Source organism: Hydractinia symbiolongicarpus, chromosome 3 (assembly GCF_029227915.1).
Source record: "Hydractinia symbiolongicarpus strain clone_291-10 chromosome 3, HSymV2.1, whole genome shotgun sequence".
Taxonomy (NCBI): Eukaryota; Metazoa; Cnidaria; class Hydrozoa; order Anthoathecata; family Hydractiniidae; genus Hydractinia; species Hydractinia symbiolongicarpus.
This window is the reverse complement of record NC_079877.1, coordinates 20,211,146-20,229,571: the sequence shown is the minus strand read 5'-3', so window position 1 is coordinate 20,229,571 and position 18,426 is coordinate 20,211,146. Positions and strand designations below refer to the sequence as shown.

The following is an 18,426-nucleotide window of genomic DNA, read 5'->3' as shown; positions in this document are numbered from 1 at the left end:
AGACGGACGACCCCGTCGATTTTTCCACGGGTTAACGACTAGTCTCTTTAATAATAGACGTATTCTGTCTGTCTCTGCGCCTGTGGATTTTTCCACACCTCTTTTCCAGCTCTTAAATGAATCGTTTCTCCAGAACTTTGGGTTCCTCGTGCTTTATGAATGTTGGTTCATCATTCACACTATTGTGAATAGCAAAGCTCATTGGTACGTGCTCTGATATGTACGTAAGGTCTGCTGTTTGCTACTTATTCGTGGGTGCCAGAAGAGCCTTTAAGTCAAGAACGTAGTGATGTTACGATGTAAACTCATTCTTAAAATGTTGTTTCGCCCTGGGTGGATTTTTGCACTCCCAGATCGTGACAAGGTTGTAGCTTAGTTCCTGTATAACTTTCTCCTTTTTTTTCACCTTCTTGTAACGGTATGTATTGGTTTCGGGCTGACAGGGGCATCCGTGTCATTTGCAACTGTGATATTCGTAGACAGTCTTTGTTGTAGGCTCTTGCCCGTCTACTTTGAGCTCTTATTTTTGTTCACGTATGACGTGTTTTTCTCCGTGTCCACAAAGTTCATGGTGTACGTGCCTTCCTGTTTCCATCGGCATTTTGCGATGCAGCGTAAATAAAATTCTCTCCGTAAAACACCTTCTCTGACTTGCTTGGTATACACTTTACCTTCTGACTTTTTCAGATGATTGTCGTCTTGTGTTCTTTGCAATAATTCTTCTTGTGCCTTGTTAGATTGCAAGCTTGCGCAAATAACTGACCACAATCCTCGCAATCCAGTGTTTTTATTGAAGCCTCGATCCTTTTGATGTAGAAGCATGGTCCTTCCAACATTCCAAGGGCGATATCCTCCAACCCCTCCATGTTGGTTCTAGCTAAAGACGAGTTGCCACGGCGTCTTTGTTTGGTTCATACACTCTGTTGTGGATCTTGAAGTGCTTCGCGATACCCTCCATATCTACCAATTTTGTACAACTGACATCTTCCCGCGTTAGCTTCGAAGTCTGGTAGTACTCGCGTGTTAGTTTAAGTGCCCCTCGCGCTGCTTTCTATCGTCACGGTAGTGTATGGCAAGACATCGCCACATGCACAAGTTGTCTGTTCTTTCATTTTCCTTGTCAAAACTACATATACACCACTTCTTCCGCAACTAGTCCCGAAAAGGTCTGCACTCGAACAGTGAATCCCTTGTGCTTATGATCTTGATTTGCACATGCTTGAACACTAGTTTCCCTTACAAACCTGAGATTTTAATAATTCTCTTTGTCAGAAGGTATGCTTTACTCAAAAACCCGACATCTTCAGTATCAATGCGCTTCATCTCACATTCTTCTATGAATGCTGTGATTTCGGCGAGACTAAAGAGGGATCCTTGTGTACCGTTGGTCTACCTATATGCAGATACCTCGCCTTCACCTTTGAAAATGTTGCAGCTGAAGCTATAGATTACCTTCCTCCTCATCTTGATGCCTGGTGTGATTTCTTTCATGATTGTATCTGTGAGAGGTTGGTTAAGGTGACGGTATACCTTTACTGTATCAAAAAATCGATTTTTTTTATTAGCCATTTACACTAAAGAAACGACGATCTTCCCAATGGTGAAACTATTTATTTATTTTTCGAAGGGGAATATTGTTTTTATCCAAATAACTAACTTTCTTTTCTGATCGGTCTTTCACACCTTAAATTGAATAAGAGTTAAGAGTGAATGTTTTAACACTTATCATCCTCTTGAGTATAACTTTTAAAAATAAATTATATTTCCTTTCCGAAAAGAAATGACTATTGCATCTGAAAAAAAAACACTTTCATTTCTAAAAATGTATGCCATCCTGTTCTGTTTCTGCAAGTCACAGAAAAATGTTAAACGACTTAGAAAGTTCTATTTCTATGGTATTCTCAGTCACGTCTTTGCGAATAATAAAATTTAAAAGGACAACCTTCTGAATATTCATCGCCTCGGAAGTGTGAAAGTATCACCATCATTATGAGTATGCATGAAAGGTGTGATATTTTAAAAAATCTTTAAAACACTTTCTCGTAGTGTTGTTTTTTTCGTATACCATCTATTACATATCAAATCTCTTTTACAAAACCACAGAAGATCTACAAGGGAGAGTGCTACTGTGCTGTAGCCGATGTGTTTATCTAAAAGCGATATTTTTTTATTTTAAAAAAATCAACAATTCTCTAGATATTACATCACCAGGCAAAAGTTTAAGTTAAAAAATGGCTTTTTTAGAAAAAGTAAAATAAATCAAAAACTTTGTGGGAAATAATTAAAAAATCGTTTTTACATACATCTATCACGATTTTATAGAACATCGAATGAGATTTGGAAACGAAGTAGTTTTGTAAATGAAGTCGCTTTTTTGAAGGTAGGGTGTGTTTCAAAAACGTCTCCGTACTTAAAAAGTTAAAAAGTTTCAAATTATTTTTATACCATTTGATAGGTGGTTCAAAATGCCTTATGGTGATGTATGAATGAATAAACTATGATTAACTATCGCTGAAAAAATCGCGATTTAAAAAACCATGCTCAAAAGGTATACCGTCACCTTAAGGTTCTTGTTGGATTTTTTTTTATTTATTTATTTATTTATTTAAAGTTGGATCCAGTATAGTTACAAAGTACTAATTTATGCCAACTATCAAATTAAAACATGTAAATACTAAGTGATAAAAATACAAAAAAAATACTAAAATAAATCATCGATTGATCCCCGAATGAGCAGCACAGAGTTTACATTGGCAGTATATTTCAACGTGCCTGATAACAGATTTGAATTCTTTTAGATCTGTCACATTTTTGACACACGCAGGTAGGTAATTCCAGGCTAGGCTAGCGCGAAATTGAAAAGAATTCTGCCCGATACTGCTTTTAGAAGGTGGAATGACCAGTACAGTACCACGCCTAAGACTGTAAGTAGTCTCCTTCTTTCGAAAAATATCCCACATTAGTTTAGGGTTCAATCCATGAAGACACTTTTAAACTTCAGTTACAAGGCTTTTCAGATTTCTATCATGGATAGGCATCATACTAGATAATTCCAGTATTTCTGTATAGGTTTTCTGCACCAGACCAGTTTTTGCACACAACGCTCTTTTATGGGTTGCCGAAATGAGATTGTGTGCCTGTTTGCTGCAGAACATTCATACAAGGGGGCAATAATTGAAACAAGGTAAAATAAATGAGTTAAATAATAAATCAATCTGATCCTGTTTGAGAAAATTTCGTATCCTCAGGAGTGCTTTTGTCTTTGAGGAAGCACTTTTGCACATCCCTTTTACGTGAGGGTAAAATGAAGGTTTTTCATCCAGAGTAATACCTAGTAACTTAACTTGTTTTGATGGAGCAATAGAAGATGAGCCAATCTGAATGCTGATATTGCCAACATCAGCTCCCAGAATTATCATCTGAAACTTGCTTGGATTTGCAACCATACCATTTGAGTTGAACCAGTTTACCACTTTGACTATGTCAGAGTGCAAACTTTCTAGAACAGCAGTAATGCTACTCTTACAACTAAAAATGGTGTTGTCGTCGGCAAAGTTGCAGATATCACCCTCTAATAACAGGAACAACAAATCATTAATAAACACATTGAATAATATCGGTCCTAGGACAGAGCCTTGAGGAACTCCTAACAAAATTTCTAACCACTCACTAACCGAGGAGCCTAACCTCACTCGATGTTTCCTGTTTGATAGATAGCTCAGTACAAGCTTTAATGTACTATATCCAACGCCATATGCCTCCAGTTTTGCAATTAAAAGACCAAAAGGGAGACAATCAAACGCTTTGGATAAATCCATAAAAACTGCACCGACTTTTCCAGATTTTGACATTGACATTTTTGCCACTTTTGAAGCATGTTTAAAATAGCATACTGACAGCTGTAACTCTTTCGAAATCCACAAAGATATTTAGACAAAAAGGTGTTGAAGAATGGTAACAGTTGTTTGGCTAAAATTCTCTCAAAAACTTTGGAAACAGTCGGTAACAAACTGACAGGTCTATAATTTACCTTGTCTGTGGAGCTACCCTTTTTATATAAAGGGATTATCTCTGCCAAAGATAAAAGACTAGGAAAAACAGAACTGTCAATAATAGAACTGTTAAAACATTTTGTAAGTACTGGAACACAATATCTAGCAGCTAATTTAAGCATCTTCTTTGGAATCGAACCACTGACTTTCTTGCTATCATCTAACGCAAGAATTTCCTTAAACATGACATCCTCACAAATTGGAGACAACTCAAAAGTATGTGTCTGTTTCTTTGATTTAATGAAGAGGACACTAGGGTGAGACGCATACTTCTCAACTGCAGCAAGCAGGGGCGGATCCAGACTTTTTCAAGACTTAGTCAAGACTGAGTCTTGAATTTAGCAGCTGGGGGCTAAATTTTAAGCTTTGCGGTTACAAAAATCGCCGAAAATTGTCTTCCGATTTATCTAGTTATTAATAAAATTGACCAAAAGAAACGCTAAGCTATAACAAAATCTCCTAAGAACATCTTTTATAAGAATCAAACCTCCGTCTTACACGTCTTATTTTAGATAGATAAAACCACTAAAATTAACAGGGATTAATTACAATAAAGTAAGACAATTGTGAATATATTTCATTATTTATAAACTCCTGCTGTTTCTGCCAATATCAGGCTTCATCAGCATGACTAGGTGAATCAAATGATCACACCAGCCATGGACAGCAAAATAAAACACAATAATAACAAAAACAATAAGAATATGGAAAGATCAGGATAATGAAGATAAAATATACATACATGTGATATGATACAAACACACCTCAACCCATGTATGTGTTCAGATATATTTGTTTATTCACAGGGCTAAACTCAAGTTTCGTTTGAACTTTAAAAGAAGAATTAAGAAGGGCTTTTTACTGCTTTTTGCTTGCTGAAATAGGAAAATGCAACTTTCAGTTAAGAAAGTTGCAACCTGGAAAAAGGGGAACGTAATGATTTGGCTTGAAGTCTACACCAGACTTAACAATATCTTCATAACAAAATAAAATTTTTAACTAATCTTCATCAGGTGAAATAGATGGGTGTGGCAATATACACTGTGTAAAGAAAGTTGTGACAAACTGTTACAAGCCGAATTGTGGGTAAAATGTGTTAATTTTTCTCTTTATTACTGTTGACAAGGCAAGTATTGATAGAAAAGGAAACCATGTCTTGGGGGTACAGTTGTTGATTGCTTCTGCTTTAACTGCCTCCTCAGGAGAAAGAGTCATATCACAAACAATATGGGAAAGGGAAAATCTGAATAAACTTTTCTCAGATAAAAAATTATTTGCCTTTTGGTTTTTAAAAGCAAATTGAAAACAAGGATGATTGGAATAAAAGGAAGGATGCAAGAAAAGTTCTATGGATGTCAAGATTCTCAAAACATCAACAAGAGAATTATCACCTATACCAATACCAACGATGCTGAGCTGTATAGACAGTCTCCTGATGGATTGGATCTAAAAATAATATATTTTACCATGACCTTTTACTCAACAAACTTTGTTTCTTAATAGCCATTCCAAGAGTTGTTTATTTTCATCACCAACCTTACTTATCCAGATGTCAAGTTCTTGCTTCTAATAACAACACAAATATTAATTGAGAAAGAATTCCTCCACAATGCTGAAAATTCTGTTCAAAGCTCATATTACAAAAACAATACACCTTTATGATAATTCAATTGTACATGCGTTCCTACGGCTCTCCATCGTTTTACAATATCGGAAAAAAGGAGGTAAAACTCGTGTTTTTATGAGAGTTTGTTAGAGACGAAAGCGTGTTTTCTCCAGTTTGTTAACTTCCGTCGTATCAATTTCTTTCAAATTTTCAGGAAACGTTAATAATAAGATACAACTTATGTGTACTTTTCATTAAAAACAAAACGTGGCAAGAAAAGTTATCACGAAATCACGTGTTTTCTCCTTAATAAACTCTTATAAAGTGTAATGTTTACCTTCTCTGATTGCAAAATAAGCTGCGATGGAGTGTTATTTTTTCCGAATTATCGTAAAGGTGTATTAGCCCTAGCTATTAGCTAATTAAATCTTTTTGCGAAGCAATTGAGCTTTGCGAGCGAAGCGAGCGAAGCGAAATTGTGGAGCACGTTTGCTACACGCGAGGTATACCAAGAGAATTATTGAGATTCTCAAAATTTCGATAGAAAAAAAATCATATAAAATCAGCGTAAAGAAATAGGACTGATATTTTTGCACATAAAGCTAGGGTATTTTTTTTTCTAATAAAACAAATAAGTTTGGACCGAGGGGTTAAAGTATAAGTTTAGTAAAAAATGCAATAAGTACGGCTCGTACCCCCCCACCCCCGGATTTTGACCCCCCCCCCCCGTCTTTTGGTCCGGACTATACGTCCGCCGAACTTGAACACACAAAGAGGAATATGCCGTGAACAAGAAACGGTAGTCGGCATTTTAGAAACGTATATTTTACAGACCCAAAATATGCCTTATTTCTTTGTATTATAGCTAGTTATGGTATAAATAATTAATTAATTACTTTGCAATTTTGCTTCTAATACTATTATAGTTGTATTTTAATGAAATATAATAGTATTAAAAGGGTTTTCTTCTTTTGAAAAAATTTATTGCTAGTCCTGTTTCTAATCAACTTTACTTGTGTATTTTAAGCTTTTTTGTTGCTGTGCTTTTTCTGGAGATTTTAGTTGGATTGGAAAGCTCCTGTGTAAGGTACCCTTTCCTGAAGAAAAATTGAAGTAATTTGTACAATTATAACGCGCCGAGCTGTGTTTTATTTTATTGTTTCTAAGAAGATGTAAGAATACAATATTATCAATTTTAATTGGTTTTATCCAAATCAAGGTAAGGCTTAATCACACGAAAGGTAGCTAGCTAGCTAGAGCTCAGTTTTGTATAAAAGAATTGAAAGTAATTTGTAGAATACATATGGAGAAGCTGTATTACTACCTAACTGATAGCCAGATATAGGAAAACCTGTAGCTAGGGCGCAGACAAAACAAATAGCGGGCGCTAGAGTGAGCTGACCAACCGTTTTTTATCATTTTTTATTTATTATATAAGTAACCTGTTACAGTAATTAAAAAAATATCCACTTTTGCTATCAAACCAACAGCAATGTAATTGTCAATAGGAATTAGTTTTCTGTACACCCTCCCTGAGAAAAAGGTTTAAAACGACATTAAAACATTAAAACTGTCATTCAAAAGAACTTCTAGGATGCCCAAGCCGCACCACGTCCTCTAAACGGCGTGGGCATCTTCGAAACTGCTTGTAATTTTAGAACAAGGGTGCTGATAAGCTGCATACGCCGTATAACGTGCAGGCGTTTTTGGGCAAGTTTAGCGTTTAGCAAAAAATTGAAGTATTCACCCAAAAAAACCCGCATAGACCATAAACTAAAGTATGTGGTAGCAAAGTTCTTAAAAGAACTGTTTTTGATGGTTTTTTGATAAAATTTACTTGATAAATAACTTTTAATTTTTATTAACTTCTTTCTCTTAAAGCATCTTTTTCCAACTATCGTCCACAAGGTGTGTTACAAGGAATTGAATTTTGAAAATGCTCCAGGCAAGTTCGGGAAAGTGCGGGCGGTTTTGGAAGACAATCACTAATTTAATTGGAAAAGTTCCCCGAACTCGCCCTTATATATGTGGCTGTTTGCAGCTTATTGACACCCTCTTATTTTAGAATATTCTCAGGAATAATAGACCAAGAGAAATTACATCACAGTTTTTTGTCCACCGCCCACGTGTGTTTGAGAACAACCCACATAACAAAGTTCATTATTTTTTAAATTATTTGTGTAAAAATTACTATTTCATTCAGGATAAACCATTTGTCAGTCATTTTATTCGCCCAACAAAGAATCCTATCCAAGGTGCTTTTCTATTAGTGCTGAATTTAATAATTGACATGGTTCAGCATAGTTTTTAAAAGTGTCTGATTGCAAAATATGATTGCCAAAGTTCAGCACTTGTAATATTTGTGTATTTGTGTACTCAGCTTCTAAAACACACACAAGAGACATTATAATTTCCTCTGGGTGATTACATTAATGTTGGTTGAAAAAAAACTGAATGATGAGAAGCATATGTTTTTAAATGGGTCTAGGACAATAAACTTATTTATTTCCCTTGGCCTTGCATCAATCAAATTCTGAAAAAATAAACACTTATGATTTTGTCAGATTTGGAAACTGTTGGTATGGTTGGAACTTTGCGTATAAAATTAGTAAAGTTGCCAAATTGTTTAGTTTTTTTCTTTTATACTTTTCCGAATTAGCCTTAATTATTTATAAGATGAAAAACAGTGCTTTCAATTCCATTGACTTGGCCATCCCTTAAAGGCACTGGAAGCTTCACTATATGAAAATGTTTTCTTTTTCTTTTAGATTGTGTACAATGGGAGTGAGTGATGTAATCTTCTAATGCGTGTGGTGAAAAGAAGGCGAATCCGTTATTGGTTTTCTGCCCAAATTTGAAGCTATTTAATAAATCTTGATAAAGTTAAAAAACTGTTTTGATTTGTTTGTTTTTGTTTTAATTGTTTCCCGTGAGTTTTCGAAATTCGTTCCAGCAGATTCTGTGGCTTCTACTGCCGGTATTTTTAGGTGAAAAAAATACTGTTTTGTTGTGAGGTCATTTACGAAATCGTTACGTTAGGACCAACTTCTGCGGGTTGTACAACTCGATGTATCACATATCTTTCGGAATACTGCTAAAAGTGTAATTTTGTATTGCGCTCTTTACTTTTACCATTCTGTGGGAAAAGGCGGTACAAAATTTTAACACGCGTTATTCGTTTTTGTTAGTTTCGCGTAATCTAATTTTCTCGCACATTTTGAAAAGAATATCCCACACGCACATCAAATACTCGCGCAGTCTGTTCGCAAAAAAAACTGTTTTTGAGCTACGAATTGTTCCGCAGAGCGTTCATTTTCCTACCTCGTCCCCAGGGTTCTTCTATATGATATTCAATTTTGATGTATTTCGGAAGATGTTAGCGCCAAAGAAACAAGAAGCGCTAGGGACAAAGTATTGGATAGTTTAATTTTGCTTGCAACTGCGAAATGCTTCGCAACCTTTTTTTTTAATTTCTAGTTGTATTTGGTTTTAATAGTCTGTTGTATAAAGCTCTCCCCAACTAGCTTTTCGTAGCAGATATACTGAAAACCTTTAAATAAATGCAAGGTGTGTTGGAGAGTAAAAAACATACTTCTCACCTTGAAGCAATAATTCCTTTATCTTCACACCTCGCCTCAGATGGAAGGTATATATCTGGACCTGAATTCCGATGAAGACTTTTACCAACCAAGGGATAAATATCCCCAGACAACAAAAATGCTCGAGAATAAACACTTTCTAAAAGTTCTTTTTGCGAAGCAATTGAGCTTTGCGAGCGAAGCGAGCGAAGCGAAATTGTGGAGCACGTTTGCTACACGCGAGGTATACCAAGAGAATTATTGAGATTCTCAAAATTTCGATAGAAAAAAAATCATATAAAATCAGCGTAAAGAAATAGGACTGATATTTTTGCACATAAAGCTAGGGTATTTTTTTTTCTAATAAAACAAATAAGTTTGGACCGAGGGGTTAAAGTATAAGTTTAGTAAAAAATGCAATAAGTACGGCTCGTACCCCCCCACCCCCGGATTTTGACCCCCTCCCCGTCTTTTGGTCCGGATTATACGTCCGCCGAACTTGAACACACAAAGAGGAATATGCCGTGAACAAGAAACGGTGGTCGGCATTTTAGACACGTATATTTTACAGACCCAAAATATGCCTTATTTCTTTGTATTATAGCTAATTATGGTATAAATAATTAATAAATTACTTTGCAATTTTGCTTCTAATACTATTATAGTTGTATTTTAATGAAATATAATAATATTAAAACGGTTTTCTTCTTTTGAAAAAATTTATTGCTAGTCCTGTTTCTAATAGACTTTACTTGTGTATTTTAAGCTTTTTTGTTGCTGTGCTTTTTCTGGAGATTTTAGTTGGATTGGAAAGCTCCTGTGTAAGGTACCCTTTCCTAAAGAAATATTGAAGTAATTTGTACAATTATAACGCGCCGAGCTGTGTTTTATTTTATTGTTTCTAAGAAGATGTAAGAATACAATATTATCAATTTTAATTGGTTTTATCCAAATCAAGGTAAGGCTTAATCACACGAAAGGTAGCTAGCTAGCTAGAGCTCAGTTTTGTATAAAAGAATTGAAAGTAATTTGTAGAATACATATGGAGAAGCTGTATTACTACCTAACTGATAGCCAGATATAGGAAAACCTGTAGCTAGGGCGCAGACAAAACAAATAGCTCTGGGCGCTAGAGTGAGCTGACCAACCGTTTTTTATCATTTTTTATTTATTATATAAGTAACCTGTTACAGTAATTAAAAAAATATCCACTTTTGCTATCAAACCAACAGCAATGTAATTGTCAATAGGAATTAGTTTTCCCTACACCCTCCCTGAGAACGAGGTTTAAAACGACATTAAAACATTAAAACTGTCATTAAACAGAACTTCAAGGATGCCCAAGCACCACGTCCTCTAAACGGCGTGGGCATCTTCGAAACTGCTTGTAATTTTAGAACAAGGGTGCTGATAAGCTGCATACGCCGTATAACGTGCAGGCGTTTTTGGGCAAGTTTAGCGTTTTGCAAAAAAATTGAAGTATTCACCCGATAAAACCTGCATAGACCATAAAGTAAACTATGTGGTAGTAAAGTTCTTAAAAGAACTGTTTTCGATGGTTTTTGATAAAATTTACTTGATAAATAACTTTTAATTTTTATTAACTTCTTTCTCTTAAAGCATCTTTTTCCAACTATCGTCCACAAGGTATGTTACAAGGAATTGAATTTTGAAAATGCTCCAGGCAAGTTCGGAAAGTGCGGGCGGTTTTGGAAGACAATCACTAATTTAATTGGAAAAGTTCCCCGAACTTGCCCTTATATATGTGGCTGTTTGCAGCTTATTGACACCCTCTTATTTTAGAATATTCTTAGGAATAATAGACCAAGAGAAATTACATCACAGTTTTTTGTCCACCGCCCACGTGTGTTTGAGAACAACCCACATAACAAAGTTCATTATTTTTTAAATTATTTGTGTAAAAATTACTATTTCATTCACGATAAACCATTTGTCAGTCATTTTATTCGCCCAACAAAGAATCCTATCCAAGGTGCTTTTCTATTAGTGCTGAATTTAATAATTGACATGGTTCAGCATAGCTTTTTAAAAGGGTCTGATTGCAAAATATGATTGCCAAAGTTCAGCACTTGTAATATTTGTGTATTTGTGTACTCAGCTTCTAAAACACACACAAGAGACATTATAATTTCCTCTGGGTGATTACATTAATGTTGGTTGAAAAAAAACTGAATGATGAGAAGCATATGTTTTTAAATGGGTCTAGGACAATAAACTTATTTAATTTCCCCTGGCCTTGCATCAATCAAATTCTGAAAAAATAAACACTTCTAAAATGATTTTGTCAGATTTGGAAACTGTTGGTATGGTTGGAACTTTGTGTATAAAATTAGTAAAGTTGCCAAATTGTTTAGTTTTTTTCTTTTATACTTTTCCGAATTAGCCTTAATTATTTATAAGATGAAAAACAGTGCTTTTAATTCCATTGACTTGGCCATCCCTTAAAGGCACTGGAAGCTTCACTATATGAAAATGTTTTCTTTTTCTTTTAGATTGTGTACAATGGGAGTGAGTGATGTAATCTTCTAATGCGTGTGGTGAAAAGAAGGCGAATCCGTTATTGTTTTTCTGCCCAAATTTGAAGCTATTTAATAAATCTTGATGAAGTTAAAAAACTGTTTTGATTTGTTTGTTTTTGTTTTAATTGTTTCCCGTGAGTTTTCGAAATTCGTTCCAGCAGATTCTGTGGCTTCTACTGCCGGTATTTTTACGTGAAAAAAATACTGTTTTGTTGTGAGGTCATTTACGAAATCGTTACGTTAGGACCAACTTCTGCGGGTTGTACAACTCGATGTATCACATATCTTTCGGAATACTGCTAAAAGTGTAATTTTGTATTGCACTCTTTACTTTTACCATTCTGTGGGAAAAGGCGGTACAAAATTTTAACACGCGTTATTCGTTTTTGTTAGTTTCGCGTAATCTAATTTTCTCGCACATTTTGAAAAGAATATCCCACGCACATCAAATACTCGCGCAGTCTATTCGCAAAAAAAACTGTTTTTGAGCAACGAATTGTTCCGCAGAGCGTTCATTTTCCTACCTCGTCCCCAGGGTTCTTCTATATGATATTCAATTTTGATGTATTTCGGAAGATGTTAGCGCCAAAGAAACAAGAAGCGCTAGGGACAAAGTATTGGATAGTTTAATTTTGCTTGCAACTTGCGAAATGCTTCGCAACCTTTTTTTTAATTTCTAGTTGCATTTTACGAACAGATTCAAAATTATCACACTTTAAATCAGTAAGCACCCGCGCCAACATATCTGCTGCAGCCATGATAGTACGGAAAGAATCCAAGCCAAAAGGCGTGAGTCTTTGACTAATCCTGACGGATGGGAGTTAAAACTATAGCCTAATAGGTTATCAGTAACCGCGCAGTACGGAACATAAATTTCCTTCGCCGGCTGCGGGCCACATATTGTTGGACTACGCATAGAGTGTGAAAATTACGTCACGATTTTGACGTCACAGGCCCCTTAGGTGAGATGGGGAGGGTTGCGGGCCATAGCTATTTGATTTTTGACTGACTGAGTGACTGATTAGTCAAAATGATATGGCAAGCCCTATTCACATTTATTCGATATACCTTGTATATCAACGGTACCTTCGAGAAACCCGGTTTATCGATCGAAAAACCTGGTTTATCGGACGAGTTTCCATGTTTCTCGCGAGAAACCTGGTATCTCGCTCGAAAAACCAGGTTTTTCGATCAAGCTGCCCTGCAAATGTGCACTCAGTTTATGGCTAATAGATATATTTTAAATAAAAACATTCCGCGATGACGAGAAACAAGGTTTCTCGCTCAAGAAACTCAGTTTATCAAAATTCAAAAAAAGAAAAAGAAAATCAATGAGAAGAATGAAATTAATTGTCCCGCGTATTTCACTATGGGGGTATTTATTTCTTCATCCCACATGGTTTGCTTCACAAGCTCTTTCTGCAACTTGAGAGAAGAACAGAACGTCATATCCAAAAGCAAAAGACCAAAACCACAAGAAGTATACGAGAGCAGGAGTTAGGAAGAAGATGCCTACTAACGGCTCACAACACCGCGGTACAGGGAGAGATTTCAGAAGAATGGTGAATTCTCCTTACTTTAGAAGTACTGGAAATTTGCCATCGTTGCCAGAAAATCCTCATAGCAACACTAGTCTAGGTTTGTGAAATGTTATATTAATTTTTTTGCATGTCCTGGGTGTCTTTTTTCAAACTAGAAATACACCTCTTGACATTGTTGTTGTACTCATGTGCAGTTCCTTTTACCTACCAGAAGTTGTTTGTCCTAGGTCCTACTCAGTCTGCTAAGCTGCGCTCTGTTTACCTGTACAAAACAATACAAAACAGCACATTGTTTGCAGAACAGAATAGCACGCAATACTGACACTGCAATGTGGAATGGTTTTGATTAGTTAAGATATTCATGATGCATCCATTTACATTCAGTCCCGCACTGATACAAAGTTTTAAATGTTTCAAAAACCATTTTTTATCTAAGTGCAAGATATTTCCATTTTAATATGTTCAGGTCTTATTTTTCCAAGAATGGAAAGGAGGGGGTTACATGGAAGAAACAGCACTTCCATCACTTCATCAGGTATATATATAAATCAGTTCTGTTTTTAAGTTTTAGAGAAGTATGCATAGATACATTTATGTATCTTTTTATAACTTTTCATTGCAATGTATGAATCCCTCTTTTAGCTAGAAATTATAGAGCTTTTTTAAAGGAGAACTAACGACAAAATCTGCGCATATGTTTTTTTGTAATAAATATGTTTGTTCATATCACAAAAACAACATTGCATACCATTTTTTTCTATTTACTCTATTTTTTTGTCCAAATTTTGTCCCTAAACTTGGTCAATGGTGTTTTTTCACATTGTCCAAAGTTTCAATATTGGGCATTTTCTAGTCCCCCGTGGTTGAAAACAAACCAATGCTCAACAATCTTGAGATGTTCCTTTCTTTCAATTCTATATTTTCTAACTGTGTGGTTTTTGGGTTGCTTGCTTTTTGGGGTGCATTATGAATTATTTGAATAATTTAGCACATTATATTGGTCCACCTCACCTTGAGCTGATATTACTATCACATTGTTACGTCATAAATCTTATTAATTTACCGAATAGCGTTTCTGTGTAGCCACTGTCATGGTAGCGACCATAAGCCCCTTTTGACCAGAGCTAATAAAGGCGTAACAAATTTCACACTTCAATATTGGCTTTGAAATAAACAATTTAAGCAGAACATGTCATCATTCGTTGGTTCTCCCTTAAGAAGGTGGGTTATCAGAAGGGGATTGAGGACCGGTACTGTATAATAAAAAATCCTGTTTGTGAAATTACTTCATTGCAAAATGATAGTTTTTATAAATTTATAAAAAAGAGGTTTTTAAAAGCATGATGTAATAATAATTACTTTATAGCTTTTCAACAAGATACTAATTCACAAAGTTTACCATCTTCTGCAAGTACCATTACTTCGAAATCTAAAACAATATCAAACTCTTCACTTTCATGTGTATTAGGTAATGACATACACATCACCACCACTTATGAGGAATAATTTTTTTTCTTTGTTGCAACACACAAAAAACTTGAGTTTTGTGTGCTGTTAAGTCAAATGATAATTTTTACGTCTTCAAATTAATGCAAGATCAGTTTAAATACAGACGGTAAATGGATCTCAAATACAAGCATGATGGTATTTGTTTTGTATTAGGTTCTCAAGTTGATATGTTGTCTACACTCTCACATGCACCAGTTACACAAGATGTTGCTTCTTTTGGTAAATAGTTTGACTTTGCTATCATCACTAGGAAGCCGTTACTTCCATAATTCTCCTTGTAAAATTACACCATCTCGTTTCAGTTACCATTATGTCCAGTGTTCCAAGTTCTGGAAATGATGAAGGTGTTTCAAATGCGATGCAAAGTGTTTTGACAACGTTGCCAAAAAATAATATTACCTTTCTTGAAAATATCACATTCTCTGATGATGATGATGATGATGATGATGATGATGATGATGATGATGATGATGATGATGATGATGATGATGATGATGATGATGATGATGATGATGATGATGATGATGATGATGATGATGATGATGATGATGATGATGATGATGATGATGATGATGATGATGATGATGATGATGATGATGATGATGATGATGATGATGATGATGATGATGATGATGATGATGATGATGATGATGATGATGATGATGATGATGATGATGATGATGATGATGATGATGATGATGATGATGATGATGATGATGATGATGATGATGATGATGATGATGATGATGATGATGATGATGATGATGATGATGATGATGATGATGATGATGATGATGATGATGATGATGATGATGATGATGATGATGATGATGATGATGATGATGATGATGATGATGATGATGATGATGATGATGATGATGATGATGATGATGATGATGATGATGATGATGATGATGATGATGATGATGATGATGATGATGATGATGATGATGATGATGATGATGATGATGATGATGATGATGATGATGATGATGATGATGATGATGATGATGATGATGATGATGATGATGATGATGATGATGATGATGATGATGATGATGATGATGATGATGATGATGATGATGATGATGATGATGATGATGATGATGATGATGATGATGATGATGATGATGATGATGATGATGATGATGATGATGATGATGATGATGATGATGATGATGATGATGATGATGATGATGATGATGATGATGATGATGATGATGATGATGATGATGATGATGATGATGATGATGATGATGATGATGATGATGATGATGATGATGATGATGATGATGATGATGATGATGATGATGATGATGATGATGATGATGATGATGATGATGATGATGATGATGATGATGATGATGATGATGATGATGATGATGATGATGATGATGATGATGATGATGATGATGATGATGATGATGATGATGATGATGATGATGATGATGATGATGATGATGATGATGATGATGATGATGATGATGATGATGATGATGATGATGATGATGATGATGATGATGATGATGATGATGATGATGATGATGATGATGATGATGATGATGATGATGATGATGATGATGATGATGATGATGATGATGATGATGATGATGATGATGATGATGATGATGATGATGATGATGATGATGATGATGATGATGATGATGATGATGATGATGATGATGATGATGATGATGATGATGATGACTTGTTCTCTACAAACGCAGCTGCCTGCTTAAGCAACATCGAAACCTTAAGACTTCATAGTTTTAAAATTCCAGAGAAAACAAAAAAACGCAGAAAAAAAGGGGTCCTTTACCATCTACAACAAAGGCAAAGTTTTATCATCTCCCAGACGCATCAAGAATTCCAAAATTCCGAAAACTGACAAATGGCTCTGCCGATCCTCTTTTATTAGAACATATTAATAGTGGCTACGGTAGTTTTAAGTAAAACATCCAGCAGGGTAACAAGGTAGCACTATTGCCCTACCTAACAAAGGAAAAATGACTAATAATTATGTGCATTTTATTTGAACGGAGAAGCTACTCCAAACTTTCTGTGGCATACCGACAGTCATCATAAATTGATACGGTATGTTTGGTGACAGGGTAACAACGGTTTGTAAACTCTGTTTTCATATCAGCTATTGTTGCGGGAAAGTAATTTAAAAAAAATATGTTACAGTCGCACACTATAATGGTGTATGCGCTTAACTTGATTTACGCCTGTGCAACACGGTTTAACTGTACTAAGCGTTCAGCTCAGTGTCACGATTAATTTTTTAACTTGCGCAAAAAGTTATTCCGCAAAATGAAATAAAATTGACGATTGTTTTTGCTATGATGGAGTAACAACACTTTGTAAACTCTGTTTTTATATCAGTTATCGTTGCGGGAAAGTTATTTTTTGAAAAATATGTTACAGTCGCACACTATAATGGTGTATGCGCTTCAAATGATTAACAACATACTGTATACCTGTACTAAAGCGCTCCACCTGATCGTGTGGGACAGTTTACCGCTCTTATTAAGCGCTCCACAGAGTGTTCAATGCCGGATCACACCTTTACTTGTGGCTTAACCCGGCGTTTCGACGCCGGGTTTCCCGGCTAGTCTCTATAATAATAGCCGTCGTCTGTCTGTTTCTGCGCAGACCCCCGCTGAGTTAGAAAATGATGTTACGGAAACACGAATATCAAATGCGATATATTTTTGTCCACTTTGTTGCCATGGGTAAGTTTAAAGGACGGGCGAACCCGTGGATTTTTCCACGGGCTAACGACTAGTACACGTCAATAATATACGTAATAGCGTCATTCTAAAATTGCGATGTCATCATTATTTTATGTTTTTCGATCGTTTTTTTAACCTAAATATATATACGAAACCCTCATATAAGCAAAAGTTTATTCCAAAAAAAAAATCTAAAAAAACCTAAACGCAAACCTGAAATTTTGCGGTGATTTTGGTACTGCGAAATTTTTTTTGCGCGAAAGTCTCTTTCCTTAAAGTATTATATCCTACAACCCCAGACATAAATTAGTGGAAAGAAGGACGAAATTTCGAAGTTCGTAATTACAAGCAATTGAGAAAGCCGTTTCTATGTAAATAACAGGCACTCTAAATTTGTAAAGAGTCCTTGTCAAACTCTTAAACGGTGCTAATTTTTGCTGCCGTCGGCACGCCCTAACTTCCCGATATTTTGGAATGAATTATTTCATAAGACAGACATTGCGAAAAGTGCAGCTAGCGCATTTTCGACGTTCGTTACTTGGCTCCACACCCTTGTCAAAGTAAAACGTTTACAACCTACCAGCTGCATAGTACTGGTGAAGTAATGCTGTTTAGCCATTTTGAGAAACAGCCAAAAAACGGCCATTTCCACAAATATTGTGTCCAGGGTTGTAGCTTGATATCCTCTAAGATTGCGGATACCATATAGTAAATTGAAATATTTTCGAGTGTATTAATTTTCGTGCAAAACTTTTTGGGCGTAATTTCTGCACTACTAACGAACGTTTTTATATATGCCATACATTAATTTGATCAGAATACAATACAAGCAGAAGCTAAACTTTTTTTAAAAAAAATTGTATAT

The 18,426-nt window shown here is 35.3% G+C and overlaps 1 protein-coding gene and 2 long non-coding RNA genes across 4 annotated transcripts; all 3 read left to right on the top strand.

Annotated features, from left to right (window-relative positions):
• The first annotated feature begins 6,648 nt into the window (after nucleotides 1-6,648).
• On the top strand, nucleotides 6,649-8,558 carry LOC130636160 (uncharacterized). The gene is made up of 2 exons (XR_008982232.1): nucleotides 6,649-6,877; nucleotides 8,427-8,558. It is a non-coding gene; the product is annotated as an uncharacterized LOC130636160 (long non-coding RNA).
• Nucleotides 8,559-9,995: 1,437 nt separating this feature from the next.
• On the top strand, nucleotides 9,996-11,881 carry LOC130636159 (uncharacterized). The gene is made up of 2 exons (XR_008982231.1): nucleotides 9,996-10,194; nucleotides 11,750-11,881. It is a non-coding gene; the product is annotated as an uncharacterized LOC130636159 (long non-coding RNA).
• A 1,095-nt stretch (nucleotides 11,882-12,976) lies between these two features.
• Nucleotides 12,977-15,311, top strand: LOC130636158 (uncharacterized). 2 transcript variants are annotated; one of them, XR_008982230.1, is made up of 4 exons: nucleotides 12,977-13,414; nucleotides 13,784-13,852; nucleotides 14,684-15,045; nucleotides 15,129-15,309. XR_008982230.1 is itself a non-coding variant. In XM_057445784.1 (3 exons), exons 1-3 carry the CDS (start codon nucleotides 13,285-13,287, stop codon nucleotides 14,821-14,823), a joined length of 339 nt encoding a protein of 112 aa, XP_057301767.1. In that variant the 5' UTR covers nucleotides 12,977-13,284; the 3' UTR covers nucleotides 14,824-15,311. The 2 variants fall into 2 exon arrangements, 1 of the variants encoding a protein (XP_057301767.1); XM_057445784.1 differs by having other exon boundaries at nucleotides 14,684-15,311.
• Nucleotides 15,312-18,426: the final 3,115 nt, after the last annotated feature.

Excerpts from the sequence above, each read along its gene's own strand:
- LOC130636158 (XM_057445784.1), top strand. The coding sequence starts at position 13,285 with ATGCCTACTAACGGCTCACAACACCGCGGTACAGGGAGAGATTTCAGA. Across the intron at positions 13,415-13,783 it reads TCATAGCAACACTAGTCTAG|GTCTTATTTTTCCAAGAATG; the intron begins GTTTGTGAAATG and ends TAATATGTTCAG. Across the intron at positions 13,853-14,683 it reads CACTTCCATCACTTCATCAG|CTTTTCAACAAGATACTAAT; the intron begins GTATATATATAA and ends ATTACTTTATAG.